Raw genomic sequence first — 13,983 nt, 5'->3', positions numbered from 1 at the left:
ATCACTGATTGTGTGAAGCAAAGCAACTGTAAAGATGATTTCCCCCAAGAGACAGAGGAGCTACACGAACACCACAGCTACACCTGAGACACAGTGAAATATATGGTCATATATATATATATTTTACTTTTTATTGGACTTCAAAGGGAAATAACAACATTTGTTGACAGACAAATGACATACCAGGTACAATAATATGGTTTCTGACAGAGATTACATAGGTGATGACAATAAAAAAACAGCATTACCTACATTCAATCACACTGGTCATGGCTAAATCATCTGACACAAACATAACGAGGATTATTAGGCTACCTTGTTTTAGGTTAACTATGATATAGCTGGAGGCTGTAATATATTTTATCAATATATTTCTGGGTTATTTTAAGCATTGCTTTCTTCATGTATTTTTAACTAATCCAGTCGTACTTCCATGACTGCCTATCACGTGCCAAAGTGTAAAAAAAAACTGACAAAACAACACCGATTGATCCTCCCCGGACACCGTACTCTCTCATGATGTCCTGAAATTCTTTTGTTAGAAATGTTTTTGTAGCAGTTAATACACGATAATTCATTATTGTTATATATGTGTATAAATCGTATACATGCATTATATTATTTTCTTGTATTTGCAGTGTGGTTTATTTGTAATGTGTTGGGTCAGAGTTCATGAGACACTGATGATGTCATGCTCTGAAGATGGCGGAAGGGTGAGTTTTAAGTCGTCAGATACTAGTTTTGTTTTTAAAAGTGTCCTTTTGATTTATCCATGATTGAAGACGGGTTTATGCATGTCGTGTTGATAATGTCTATCTGTGAAATTGTTTAGAGCTTGGAAATCTGTCTCATACCATTAAATAACATTAGTCTGATTGTCGGGACCAGGAGGTCGCCTCTTGGTTTGTTTACAAAAAAAATGCAGTTACGTTAGTGATCAGGTAGACTGCTCTAAAATGTTGCATTAAGTTACCCGAATGTTGTCAAACATAATTCCCCAATTCAGTCAGATTTGAGATATGCCTTCATGGTGTATGTGACATTAGTTCATACCCTGCGTATCCAAACAAGCGAGCAAAACAAGCAAGCGAGCACGGTAACTCGCTAGCTAGCTGGCTGCTTTAGCAAAGGAGCTCGAAGCTAACGAAGCTATCTGACGACATTTGTCTAGTTTCAGGCCAAGCGAATCAAGTTTGCAAATAACATAAACAATATTAGACTGTCGAGACCAATCTATTATATATTTAAATATGTGACGCAATGAAAATATGAAAGCTAGCCTGTTAGCTTGCAGATTCAAGTAGACAACCAAAGTTAATTTCTCCCACGTCATCGTGCCTTATGGTTCCAGGGAAGGAACTTGGTGGGGAGGCTGGTTCCAGCAAAGCTACCAGGTTGTCAAAGACAAGGTAAGCATTAATGCGTTGATCAGATTAGCCTCGTGTCGCAACCATATGTGTTGTGATTAGTGTGTTGTTAAACGTCTGTGGAACTTGGTTTGTTGACTGACAGCATTAGCCTATCTGCCCTGTCATCTAACATGAGGTTGCTTTTTCCTTCAGTCTGCTGAAGCATATGAGTTTATCAAACGAGATCTGGCCGAATTCTCCAACGTGGTGCAACATGACACTACGTGCTCTATCGTCGCCACTGCCCACGCCGTCAGGACCAAACTTGCTGTACGTATTGCTAAAGGGATTAACATACTTCACAACCTGCATATCTGCTATGTATGAGCCACATAGCACCCGTTCAGACGGGAATGGACCTGATTCTGTTGACCTGCAACATGATGATACAATATCATAGCGGCTTAGTTTCCTCCATTGTTAATCTGTCTTTAGGTGGAGGGCTCTTCAGATGCCTCAGAGAAGGTGAAAAAGAGTTTATCTAACATTCTGGGGGTCATCACAGACACCCTTGCACCCCCACCCGACAAAACCATTGACTGCGATGTCATCACACTGGTGGCTACGCCTTCAGGCACAACAGAGGTGTATGACAGCACCAAGGTGAGTTGCTGAGTTAGTCACTGCTTATAGTGTGGGTGCCCTGTCATGTGAGGTTGTAGTCCCTCACTTTAGTGTCCGTAATGTGCGCTCATGCAAAATTAGTTCTTTGGGACGCTCTATATGCATCTTGAGTTTTATTTTGTTATTTATCTGAAATTCTGAGTGTGTGTGCTGTAAAATGTATTGTGTGATCTGTGGAACTGAGTGGATGTAATAATGACGCACATGTCTGTAGGCACGTCTCTACAGTTTGCAGGCAGACCCAGCTACATACTGCAATGAGCCTGATGGTAAGCAATCAGCCCCCTCCCCCTCCTGTCGAAACTATGGTATTTGCCTGAGTTTGTCAAGGTCACCAAGTGTACTCACACACACACACACACACACACACACACACACACACACACGAACGAACGAACCTGTGATTATGCTGCTGCACTGTATTTTTCTTGCACAGAACATATTAAACAAATGACCCATTGTGAACATTTTAGTGTGTCCTTAAGTTATGTCAAACACTCTACATTCTGGGGAAAAATTAGCCAGACAAAAGTGCCAAAGTTATGCAGTGTTTGACATAGACAGCCAAAGTGAGAAGATCAGCCTGGCTTCCCTGTTTTAAACTTGGATCAATATTTTTAAAAAATCGGTTTTTAATAGCACTCATAACTCAGATGATTGAACCACAGACCAAAGGCTCAAAGGAAGTTGGAGAATATTTTTCATTCTTGCTTACCCAAGACCATGTGGTGAGAGACTGGCCAGCCTAGAGGGTTTTAAGAAAGAGACCTCATGGGATTGCTTGGTTTCCTCAGTAGGAACATTTATATCTTCGGAGTCCACATTGCCCACAGCAGCATCTATTTATGAACCCTGATTCACACGAAGGACTTGTTTGCTGTGTGTTTTCTAGTTGTGTTATGTTATGTGCATACTGGCAACTATTTTTATTGTGCAAGTAGCTGTAGGCTTTTCACTTGAACATTTTGGACAGCCCTTTTTAGATTGCCTCATTATTGAATAGTTTTTTACTAAATCTAGCCAGAAAGTAAAAGAAATGGGTAAACAGTGCAGTTTTTTTTTGCTGTTTATCTTAGTCATAGCTGTGGTATCAGAATTCTTTAATGGTTGGGTTCCAAATCCCTAATAGAATATATAGTCTACCATTTGTATATTATTCTGTATGTTTTGCTCTATTGTATTGAAGTGTTAGTATACATGTTATATGAAGTGAAGTGTTTGTGCATGTGTGTCTGCAGGCCCTCCAGAGCAGTTTGATGCGTGGACGTCCAGTTTCGGCCTGGAGGACAAAAAGGCAGAGATCTCTGAGCTGCTGGTCAACAGCCCCTCTATCCGGGCGCTCTACACCAAAATGGTACGCTCCGCTTCGCTCATCCCGCTTCGCTCCGCTTCGCTCCGCTTCGCTCATCCCTTTTCCTGTGTTTGGCCCCAAAACAGTTAACACTTTACTTGCCTCATAAGACTGACAAAACGCTGCTCTGTCTAGCATAGTTTTTGTGTGATTTTCTAACATATTATGTCTATTTTTATGTGCAAGTTATTTCTTTGTGCACGTTATGTATTTACTGCAAAGCACTGTAGCAGCATTCTTTTGCATGAAAGGTACAATAGAAATTAAGATTATTATTATTATTATTATAACCATGTCATAACCTTGTCATGGCAGATGTCATATGCTGTCATGAGTAGTGGTTACTGTTGGTGTCCAGTTATGTAACAGTATCTTGTCACAATGTTCGGTATTTCTCGTGACGGTTATGATTGTGACTGTGGTTTTGAAAACCTGTTCTCCCTGTCTGTGGCAGGTGCCTGCAGCTGTGGCCCACTCTGAGTTCTGGCAGCGCTACTTCTACAAAGTCTTTCAGCTGGATCAGGTATGGGCTCCAGCATGTTATGCAGAACACTTCACTTAATAGGCGAGACCTAACTTGGAAAACGTTAGATTGTAGTCTCTCAACTTCTGTCTGCAAGGAACATTGTCACAGCAAAAATCTTGATCGATATCATTCTCTCTACAATGCAGATCACAGGAAAAGAGTTAGAGGTAATGGCTTTATAGATTACCTGGTATCTGATGGCATTCAGCATCACACAGTATCAGAAGATGCGAGTGCACCATAGTATCCTCCAGTTCATGTTGTTTCCTTAGATCAGTTTGAGTGTTCCTTGTGTGTCTGACCTGTGCTTTGCTGTATAATGTAGCAGACTCCTAGACAAGGCACCCCGTTTGTCTGAGGATTTTTTCCCTTGTACCTCCCCCCTGCCATAGAAAGAGTTTTGGTTTGAGCCCTATCCCATTCCCCTATCCCATTTTCTGTCCTCCTGGTATCATTAATGTGGTAGCCTCTGGCATGAAGTCTGAATATGAAGTGGCCTTTAGTCCCTCTAGTGGTGATGCGGCTGTGTTGGAATTAAATATTGCTCTTGAACTAGCTGGTGAATTGTAAATGCTGAACAACGTAGAGCTACAATATTTGACCTGTAATTCTGTCATGAATAATATCGGTGTGTGTGTGTGTGTGTGTGTGTGTGTGTGTGTGTGTGTGTGTGTGTGTGTGTGTGTGTGTGTGTGTGTGTGTGTGTGTGTGTGTGTGTGTGTGTGTGTGTGTGTGTGTGTGTGTGTGTGTGTGTGTGTGTGTGTGTGTGTGTGTGTGTGTGTGTGTGTGTGTGTGCGCGCGTGTGTGTTTGTGCGCGTGTGTGTTTGTGCACGCATGTGCAGGAGGAGGCCAGGAGAGTGGCGCTGAAACAGAGAGCGGAGCAGACAGCTCACCGTTCCGAGCGAGAGAGTCTGGGCTGGGAAGAAGAGGAGGAAGGTGAGACGGGGGGAATGACTTAAAGGTTACACACGGAAGGTTACAAATGCAGACATTCCTTTTGGGTCACATGAAGTGAATGACCTCTTTTGCTTTGGCACTCTCTTTTTTTCTCTCTCCCTCTTTTCTTTTTAATGCTTTCACTTCTCTCCCTGCGATCTCACTCTCCTTCTCTCTCTTACCCTCTATTACACTCTTGTTTCTCCCCGTTCCCTCTCTTTCTCGTTGTCTTTCTCAGACGACTTTTTGGGTGCCAGTTCCACGTCTCGTCTGGACTTCACCCCTCCTCAGAAGAACCCTGCCTGCGTCTCCCTGGCCTCCCTGGCCTCGCTGGCCTGCGCTGCCTCCTCCTACTCCACCCCTCAGGCCCTCACGGCCCCCCAGTGCTTCGTCTCCCCCTCCGCCAGCCAGGGCGCCTTCTCGCCGATCTACAACTCTGACGTCACGCCCTCCCTCAGCAGCGACAGCGTCAGCCTGCCCACCCAGCTGGAGGCCCAGCTCAGCCCTGTGCCCGCACCTGCGTCCCCGTCTCCACAGCCCCTGGTCCAGGAGCTGAGCCTGAGGCTGAGCGAGGCCAGCCTGGAGGAAGTAGAACAGAGCCCAGAGGAGGAGCAGCAACAGCCCAAGCAGCAGCAGCAGCCCAAGCAGCAGCAGCAGACAGGGGGAGAGCAGCAGAGTGCTCCCCTGCCAGAGGTTGTCACGGACGGGCCGATCCCAGAGGAGGAGCCCCCGGCAGCGCCCACGACCACGACCAGGACCGAAACGACCAGAGAGGACGGCCCACAGGACCTGAGAGTGTTTGAGCTGAACTCGGACAGTGGCAAGTCCACACCCTCCAACAACGGCAAGAAAGGTGAGCAGAGAGATTATTACTGTCTGATGAAACTTTTTTAAATGTTTTTTTTTTATTGCTGTGTGTAACGGGACCGATCAGTGTCACAGAGTGCGGTGGGTCTGACCAAAACTCAGAGGTAGACTAAGTTTAGCAAAAAGATTTTGAATCACATTTACACCTTCTCTATCAGTGCAATACTAGACTAGACTCAACTACATAGGACAAGACAAGGATACCGACAGGTGACCAGCGTCTTTTCAAACTGAGGGTTACACTTAACAATTAATAATCACATACATGTCAGGACAGACTCTCCGATACAATGGTATATGGTTGTTCTTTGTGCAATCAGCAGATTCTAGAGAGAAGCATTTGGATAATTTCTTTCTGAGGCTACATGAAGAAAAAAATTACGCCCAGAAGCAAATAAACATTCCCCCGTCTTCTGGCGGCACCCCTTTGTTGCTGGACCGATGCAAGCAGATATGGAAAACAATTCTCAAGAGAACCTTTTACGTTACGAATATAATATCGTTCTAAGTTGGTGCACCAACTTATCCACAAAATTAATGTTTCTATAGCATATCAAAATAGTCTTGTTTTCATTATCGGTCAGTGTTTGTACATATGTATCTATTTAGCGTGTGTGTGTGTGTGTGTGTGTGTGTGTGTGTGTGTGTGTGTGTGTGTGTGTGTGTGTGTGTGTGTGTGTGTGTTTGTGTGTGAGTACTGTTATTTGCAGCACAAGAGTTACTTGAGATGCAGACACTGTGTCCGTGGCAACACACCCTCAGTTTTTACACATCAGTAGTAGTGAAGACGGGGGCCATATTTTCAACCCTTTCCTGCAGCTTGAAGTGTCTAGGTTATTGACAGAAGTGTGTGTGTGTGTGTGTGTGTGTGTGTGTGTGTGTCTGTGTGTGTGTGTGTGTGTGTGTCTGTCTGTGTCTGTGTGTGTGTGTGTGTGTGTGTGTGTGTGTGTGTGTGTGTGTGTGTGTGTGTGTGTGTGTGTGCTTGTTTCCCCCCTCAGGCTCCAGCACAGATGTGAGTGAGGACTGGGAAAAGGACTTTGACTTGGACATGACTGAGGAAGAGGTGCAGATGGCCCTCTCTAAGATGGACGGCACGGCAGAGGTGAGAGCCCAAGTGTTTACCATCAGCCCTACGTTCAGTCTCTCACTAATTCTCTTTCTAGGGAAGTTCAGTCTTTTCTGAATTATATATTTTATCTTATATCTGAAATAGTTGTGTGTTGTCAGTGTAGGGCATAATCTAAAAACAAAAGAAAATATCACCACACACACTCTTTCATTTACTTGAATGCCTCTCTCTCTTCCTCGCTCTCTCTCTTTCTCTCTTTCAGATGGAGGATGAAGACTGGGAAAACTGGGACTGAACTGGAAGCCTGAATTAGGAATTCTGTGCCCCCACCAACACCCCGCCCCAACGAGCTGAGTTGTCCCTCCTGCAGATCCCCTGTGCTTACCCTGTCTGACCCTCACAGCCCACTGGGAAACATCACAGAGGGCAATGCCACCCCCCAAAACACACACACACACACACACACACACACACACACATGCACGCGTGCGCACACACTTACTTACGTACTCAGACCCAGACACACAGACACACAGACACACATATATACACACACACACACACACACAGTCTCACCCAGCAGTGTCTCTCCCCATCTCCACCCCTTCCTCTGCTCTGTCATTGCAATAAAGGTTCGCTCCCATCATGCATTGCCCCATTTTATGTGCCCAGCATTTTAGGGGCCCTCAGATTCTCTGAAGGGGTGTTTCTGGGTTAAGGGGTAGTAAGCCTTAGAGCCTACTTTAGCGCTGGGGCTCGTAGCTTCCACATCTGACTAACATTTTGAGGAGAAACGGATCCGTTGGTGTACGGGTGATTCCGTCATCACCGGAGTGGTTGCCATAGTCCAAAACATAACTATAATAATAATAATAAAACAACCAATTCTATGTACAGTAGGTGTGTTAAGCCAACACTACCCCGAGATGAACGTGTTCAGGCTTCTCAATAGCCATTGACTGTATTGCTGCTTTTGGCCCCAGAAGATAAAAAGCTCCCTCAAGCTCAAATATGACTATATATATATATATATATATATATACCTTTTATTTTTATTTTCTTTCAGTGGTGTACTGGAGTGTTTTTCTTCTGTTGATCTTTTGTGTACTATATTACTTACTAATAACCTCCTGTCTGCTAAATGAAAGTGCAAAAAAGAACTTTGGCTTCTAGGACTGTCAGAACACTGTGGAAATCCACAAGTGTTTCTTAGTACACTCACGAATCAGCAAAATGGCGGCCTTGGGAGACAGCGAATGTGTTTTTGTCTGAAGAAGAAAAGAATGAGTTGACTAAACACCGTCAGTACTTGTTGCATCATTCGTGTTCTGTTTTCATGTCTTGATTCTCCTGTTCACTGGGTGAGGGGATGGCAACTGCGCAGCGTGTGTAACATTGATTGCAACATGATGCAAGATCTGGTCTTCTGTCTGATACCCCCCCCCCCCCCCCCCCCCCCGTCAGTTGTCTGATGTTCTCATATTTTATGTTTGTTGCCTGATGGCTTAGGGCTTTCTCTGTCCTCCATTGTGATAAAAAGCAAAAAACGAAACAAAACGAAATCATGTCCAGCACATCCTGAATAATGATGATATGCTGTGCTCTGAAAAGCAAGTTGGAAGGTTTGGCTGCTTCTCTAGACACAGAGCTTTAGTGAGAATGGTTCCTCTAGCCGTTGCATAAGATGTTGAGATCCCAGATGCAGCAGTGCTTTGGATTTCCCTTCAGTTTTGACAGTAATGTGAATGCAAGTTTTAATTTCACCTTTTTTATTTTTATTTAAAACAAATCTCTGGACTTTCCCTACAGTGGGAATGGCGTGATCATTTGGAAGGGTTAACTGATATTGAGTTGATTCATGCTGAGCGTCTCCATACCATGCTTTGTATTGCATGCTGATAGTCACCATCTTCTGCTGAGAGTTGTACTGCTGCTGTCCACATGCTTGGCTACTGGCTATGTCATCTGTTTGGAGAATTAACAACACTTATTTCTAATGTAATATGTGTTGCATGGCTTTATCCTGTCTCTCTTTTTTTCTCTAGCAGTAAATACACACATACATAAGTTTATCTTCTCTCTCTTTTGTTTAATTTTTTTTTTATACATATTTGCACTTTAAACAATACTAGGTTGGAAGCTGTTGCGTTTTGACTATTTCCCTCTATTTTTCAAACTAGTGTCATTAAAACAAATCTCATGCAATGTGCTGGTCTGTGTCCAAATATTAATGCAGATCTTTATCATCAGGCTAATGATGATGAGGGGGCCTCTGTCCTCATGTCTTGTCATATCAGTCTCCTTTTATTTGTTAAGGCTTGCCCGTGTGTTTGTTTGTGTGTCACCAAGGAGCTAACACGTCCAGTGTCATTGAGATAATATCATGAAACTAGGGTTTTTTTTTGAAAGTATGCTCTGAGAGGTGTGTGCAGGTTGTGAAGTAAAACGCTTATCCCATAGTATGTCACTTGACATCAAGTGTGTAACATCTTCACACGTGTTGCCTGTAATATAGACTAATGGTCCAGCTGGAATGAAGACTACCAAAGTTGTCCCACGAGTAGACGAAGGATGTTAGAGACTTGAGCATCGAGGGGTGGTTTAAAACGAATAGTGAATAGTTCTGTTGCTTCCTGCCCTGGGATAGTTACCAACGTGTTTCGAAGTTCAACCGCTTGTTGATACCCTCAACAATACCCTCAAGCACTCCGTTCCGTAGGAAGAACGAGGTAGACAGGCACTACAATCTTCCTCCCGACAGAGAAGCTGCAAGGTAGGAACTACAATATCACGTGGCTGATCTCCAAATTATGTTCTCCTAAACTAGAACAAAAATAATAGTTCTTATCGAGGCCTGGAAGTAATTAAGTGCCAATATTTGTCTTAGTCAAGAATTTGATTATGGTGATTCTCAATCTATTATAGCGACGCTGTTTGTAGATCACTTTGGTGGAATTACATTTGTTCTGGCTATTAGATGAAAATCAATAATCTAATTTAACAGAGAATAATATTAGCATACTGGCCAGTAGATGGCGGTGTGAGCACACAAATGAGGATTCCCGCACCCTAAAACAAGCGATTGTAGCGATGGGTGGGTGTGTGTGTGTGTAGCCTATAGGTCGAGGATTTCTCATGTTCTTCACCTAAAGGCAGACATACAAACAGCCTTGCTATTAACATTAATTCACTTGAGTGCAACGAAGACGTAGGTAAGATACAAGATCTGGTTGTTTTCAACTTTACCCTCCTTCACGCAGAAAGTCCAGGTTATATGCGCCCCTTTTGGCGGTTGGTGTGTATGCGAGTGTGTGGCAATGTAGGTCGCAGAGCGAACACCTGCAATGCACGCTCTTTTCTGCTCTCGCTGATCTTGTCAGACAACATGGCCTTTCCCCTTTCAGTCGTGTCCCAAACATTTTCAAATGTCTGTAGCTCTCGTGTTATTTAAATGATTGAGTTGTATATCTACTTGCCCATTGTCATGTTTTGCCCCACATGAAGACTCATATCCTCGCCATAATAAGTAGGTAAGCGCTTCTATATGCAGTAGGCCTATATGTAAGTCACGTTGTATGGAGACATCAGTCTGTATCCACATGAGTACTCTGCTACAATTATACAAGTTTAGTTTTATTATAGCTTCCGATTGTAGCTGACATAACTGACATAAAAATGAACCATAACATGCCACTCCATATGAGAAGCAATCAAGTTCATGTCATGTCATGCCATGTTCAACTGCATGATTTGAAGGTTGTGGAGCGTTGTGTGGGCCTGTCTCCCCGAACAAATCAGTGAGCTCCAAAATACTGTCAGTGCCAACAGCTGCATGTTTGTCTTCAGTAATGACAGTTCTGCCACCCCTCCCCCTGCTGATTCATACCTCACTTCCTGTTGTGATGGGTGAAGGACTTGGTATCTGAACCTGCAACACTTAAAGAAAAACACATTTTACTTTTGTGTTGATGGCTAATGTGACCCTAAATAGTTTTGAGAATGCTGTACCATATCCACAGAAAGGGAACTGGCCAGCTCAAAACGTACTTGAACTTCTTGTTATTGTTGTACATGTCACTATTTGCCATTCACGTAGGCTTGAAGCATAAATACAGTTCTCTACTTTTTTTCCCCTCCATATGAACTCTCGAATTGAGGTCTTAATGGAAGGAGTGACTGTTCATTCTTTTGCGCCCAAGAGAGGGAACATAATCACTCCAGAGCAGCTCCAAACCCACGGAGAGAACCTATGGGGAGGGTTCGAGCTGTGCCTCTGCTCTGTGGAATGTGCAGAGGTGGTGAAGTAAGGGGTGGGGGAGCTGCAAAGACAGTAAGGGGCTTGGTGCACTAAATATCTGCAGGTGTAGATGTGTGTGTGTGTGTGTGTGTGTGTGTGTGTGTGTGTGTGTGTGTGTGTGGGAGAGAGGGGGGGTATGGGCTGACGGTTGAGTGACATTCAGTGTCTGCTCCATTGGCTGTTATTGTTCCCTGACAGAGAAACAAAGAGAGACGGAGGTGGAAAGGAGAAAAGAGATGGTAAGAGTTCCTCTTCCAGAGAGCAGGCCCTCCACCTCCAACCTCAAGTCAATAATTTACTTTCTCCTGAATGCACCTTAGATTCCCTTTTTACATGTATATGAACTCGCTCACAAGAGACTACACTGACTACACCAGACTACACCCCCTCATAAGAAGAGTCTGTTGTTTTCTTCTTACAGCCCTACTGGGGGTGGGAGGGAAGAAAAGTCCCCGTGTCTTATCCCCTAACACTGATGCACTGTCCCACCTATTCAGCCCAGCTCTGCAGCCGGAGGAGATTGGGGAGGGGACCTGTGGTGCCTTTCCCTCCCCTGTTGGTTTGTCCATCAACAAAACCCCTTACCTTACCCAGCATGCCATTCAGCTGGAGAAGCGGGCCTCTGGTATTGTGCATGTGAAGTGATGCTGGGGGGAGGAAGTGCCTGTGGTTGGGACTGGGTTAAGAGGGTTCCCACACAGCCAGCCCAGACCTGCAGCAGAGCAGAGCATCTGTAGGAGAGCCGTGGTGCAGAGAGGGGGGGGACTTGTTTTGCAAAAAAAGCTCACCAGTTCGTTTGCATACTATAGAGAGACAGAGGAAAGTGCCATGTGGTCTTAAGTACTAGCTTTCTGAGTGTGTTTGTGTTTCTGAGTATGCTTGAGTAGATACAGTCCTGTAAAGCTCCCCTGTATTCAACTGGTAGAGCAAGACACCAGTAACTCTGTCTGTGTTGACCCTGTTGTCTGAGCATGCATTGTGACTTGTTCCTGTGGGTGCCTGTTTGATAAATGCCTAAATAAATGAATTTAAGTGCAGTATCTGTTTCGCCTAACTGGTTTTAGCTGTGGAGAGCAAGTGACAGATTTCAATTGTACTCTAACGCTCGATCCCATTACGTCAAACACACAGATACTCGTCGTGTGTGTGTGTGTGTGTGTGTGTGTGTGTGTGTCAAACAGTACACTCTGTATCAGTAGGGTATGTTCTTGGAGAAAACTCAAGTCGCTCACTTGTGGGTTACTTTACCAGGGGTTTGGCAAGACCCTGCAAGACTTATACAGGGAACAACAGTTGGCGTTTGCGGGGATGTTGGCAGCCTTGAGTTTCGCATGGCACCATGGCTTGCACGAGGAGATTGGCACGTCTGGGATTTTGACCTGGCTACGTTTTCCATTTTTGGATTTGTGTTACTGACCTTGGCACCCAACGTGGTGCTGAAAGCGATGAGTCTGAGATGCCTGTGGTTTAGGCTCTGTGAGGTTAAAGACTTTGCGCATTCCCTTGCTGCAATTTGTTTTGTTTGCTTTGGGATTCGTCATTTAAAGAATCTGCTGTACCGGCTGAATCGGCTGTAATCCAACACCATTGCGCACAGTGATTCACTACAACAGTGATAAATCACATGGGAAAGCACCAGGGACGTGCACAGGAGTGGGCTAAGGTTGCTCGGGCAACTGCCCGTTTGCCCTCCTCAACTGAAGTTGCCCCTCCGAAGGAAATATATATTTGTAGGTTTAAAACGATATTGGCAACATTTCCGATCAGATGACGGGGGCGTGGCAGCGGCGGTTACTGGGAGTTTAAAATGATATTGGCAAAATTTGCGATCAGATGACGGGGGCGTAGCAGCGGCAGTTAGTGAGAGTTTAAAATGATATTCTCAAAATTTGCGATCAGATGACGGGGGCGTGGCAGCGCCTGTGACAAAAAAATTATGTGTTGCCCCTTTTTTCCAGGGCAGAGCAACTGCCCTTCAAAATTCGTGTGCCCGTCCCTGGAAAGTACATATGGCCTTTATGGTCTAGCAGCACTGCTTGACTCCCCCCACTCGACATCATTGTTATTTCTGTTCTGTCAACTTCTGCAACACCTCAGCCCCCGTCTGTGTCCACCAGCAATGACCTCTCAGGCTCTCGGCTCAGCGCTCATTGTGAAGTATGTGTATGATTACTGTATGAGTGTTTCGGAGAGAGACTGTGAAGAGTTGGTGCACCTGAACACTCACCAGAAGAGAGCGCTTAGAGGGGCTTCCGAGCTCCTCTGTGGACCCAATGAGAGGGTGGGTGACCGGCTGACTGAGGGACATCTGCCCCCCGTGATGAGATTACGGACAGATTCCTTGATGGGAATACAAATCCAGCACGAGAGTAGATTAAGCACCAGATATAGGACAGGAGCTGGAGCATACCTGCCTGCATGTTCGTATCACACCCTTCCCCCTCGATTTGTTTCTTTTTCCCCCCATCTCTTGCTCCCTAACCCCCAGCCATTCTCTGGCTCTCTATTTCCCAGACTAGCTACTGTTCTGTCGAAATCTTTTGTTGAGTAGATCCTTTGATGTTGTTTGAGTGTGTGTGTGTGTGTGTGTGTGTGTGTGTGTGTGTGTGTGTAAGAGAAAGATAAAAGAACAGTGCCAGAAAAAGTAGATGAGTTGTTCATTAAGATGTCTGAAATACCCTCCTCTTTGCTGTCAGATGCTGAATGCTCTCTCTGCTATCATTGGTCTGTAGGTGGTCCACAGGAAGCAACCCACAAAACACAGAGACTGAAGAAAAACAGCACTCTGAGCAAGCACTTCAGATGAAATTGGTCACCATAGAAACAGCGGAGCCAACACTCATGTTCTTGTAATGATGACTAAATTAGCTGAGCTATAGTCCTCTAGTATGAAGGGCCTCCTCT

The 13,983-nt window shown here is 44.6% G+C and overlaps 1 protein-coding gene across 1 annotated transcript; it reads left to right on the top strand.

Annotated features, from left to right (window-relative positions):
* Window positions 1-690: 690 nt before the first annotated feature.
* bsdc1 (BSD domain containing 1) lies at window positions 691-7,428 on the top strand. The gene is made up of 11 exons (XM_080849536.1): window positions 691-713; window positions 1,352-1,409; window positions 1,563-1,679; window positions 1,845-2,012; window positions 2,248-2,302; window positions 3,272-3,387; window positions 3,839-3,907; window positions 4,753-4,846; window positions 5,085-5,699; window positions 6,712-6,815; window positions 7,045-7,428. The coding sequence occupies exons 1-11, from the start codon at window positions 703-705 to the stop codon at window positions 7,075-7,077; spliced, it is 1,440 nt and encodes a 479-aa protein (XP_080705662.1). The 5' UTR covers window positions 691-702; the 3' UTR covers window positions 7,078-7,428.
* The last annotated feature ends 6,555 nt before the right edge of the window (window positions 7,429-13,983 follow it).

Source organism: Sprattus sprattus (genome assembly GCF_963457725.1).
Source record: "Sprattus sprattus genome assembly, chromosome: 13".
NCBI classification, from domain to species: Eukaryota; Metazoa; Chordata; class Actinopteri; order Clupeiformes; family Clupeidae; genus Sprattus; species Sprattus sprattus.
This window is presented reverse-complemented; position numbering and strand designations above follow the sequence as displayed.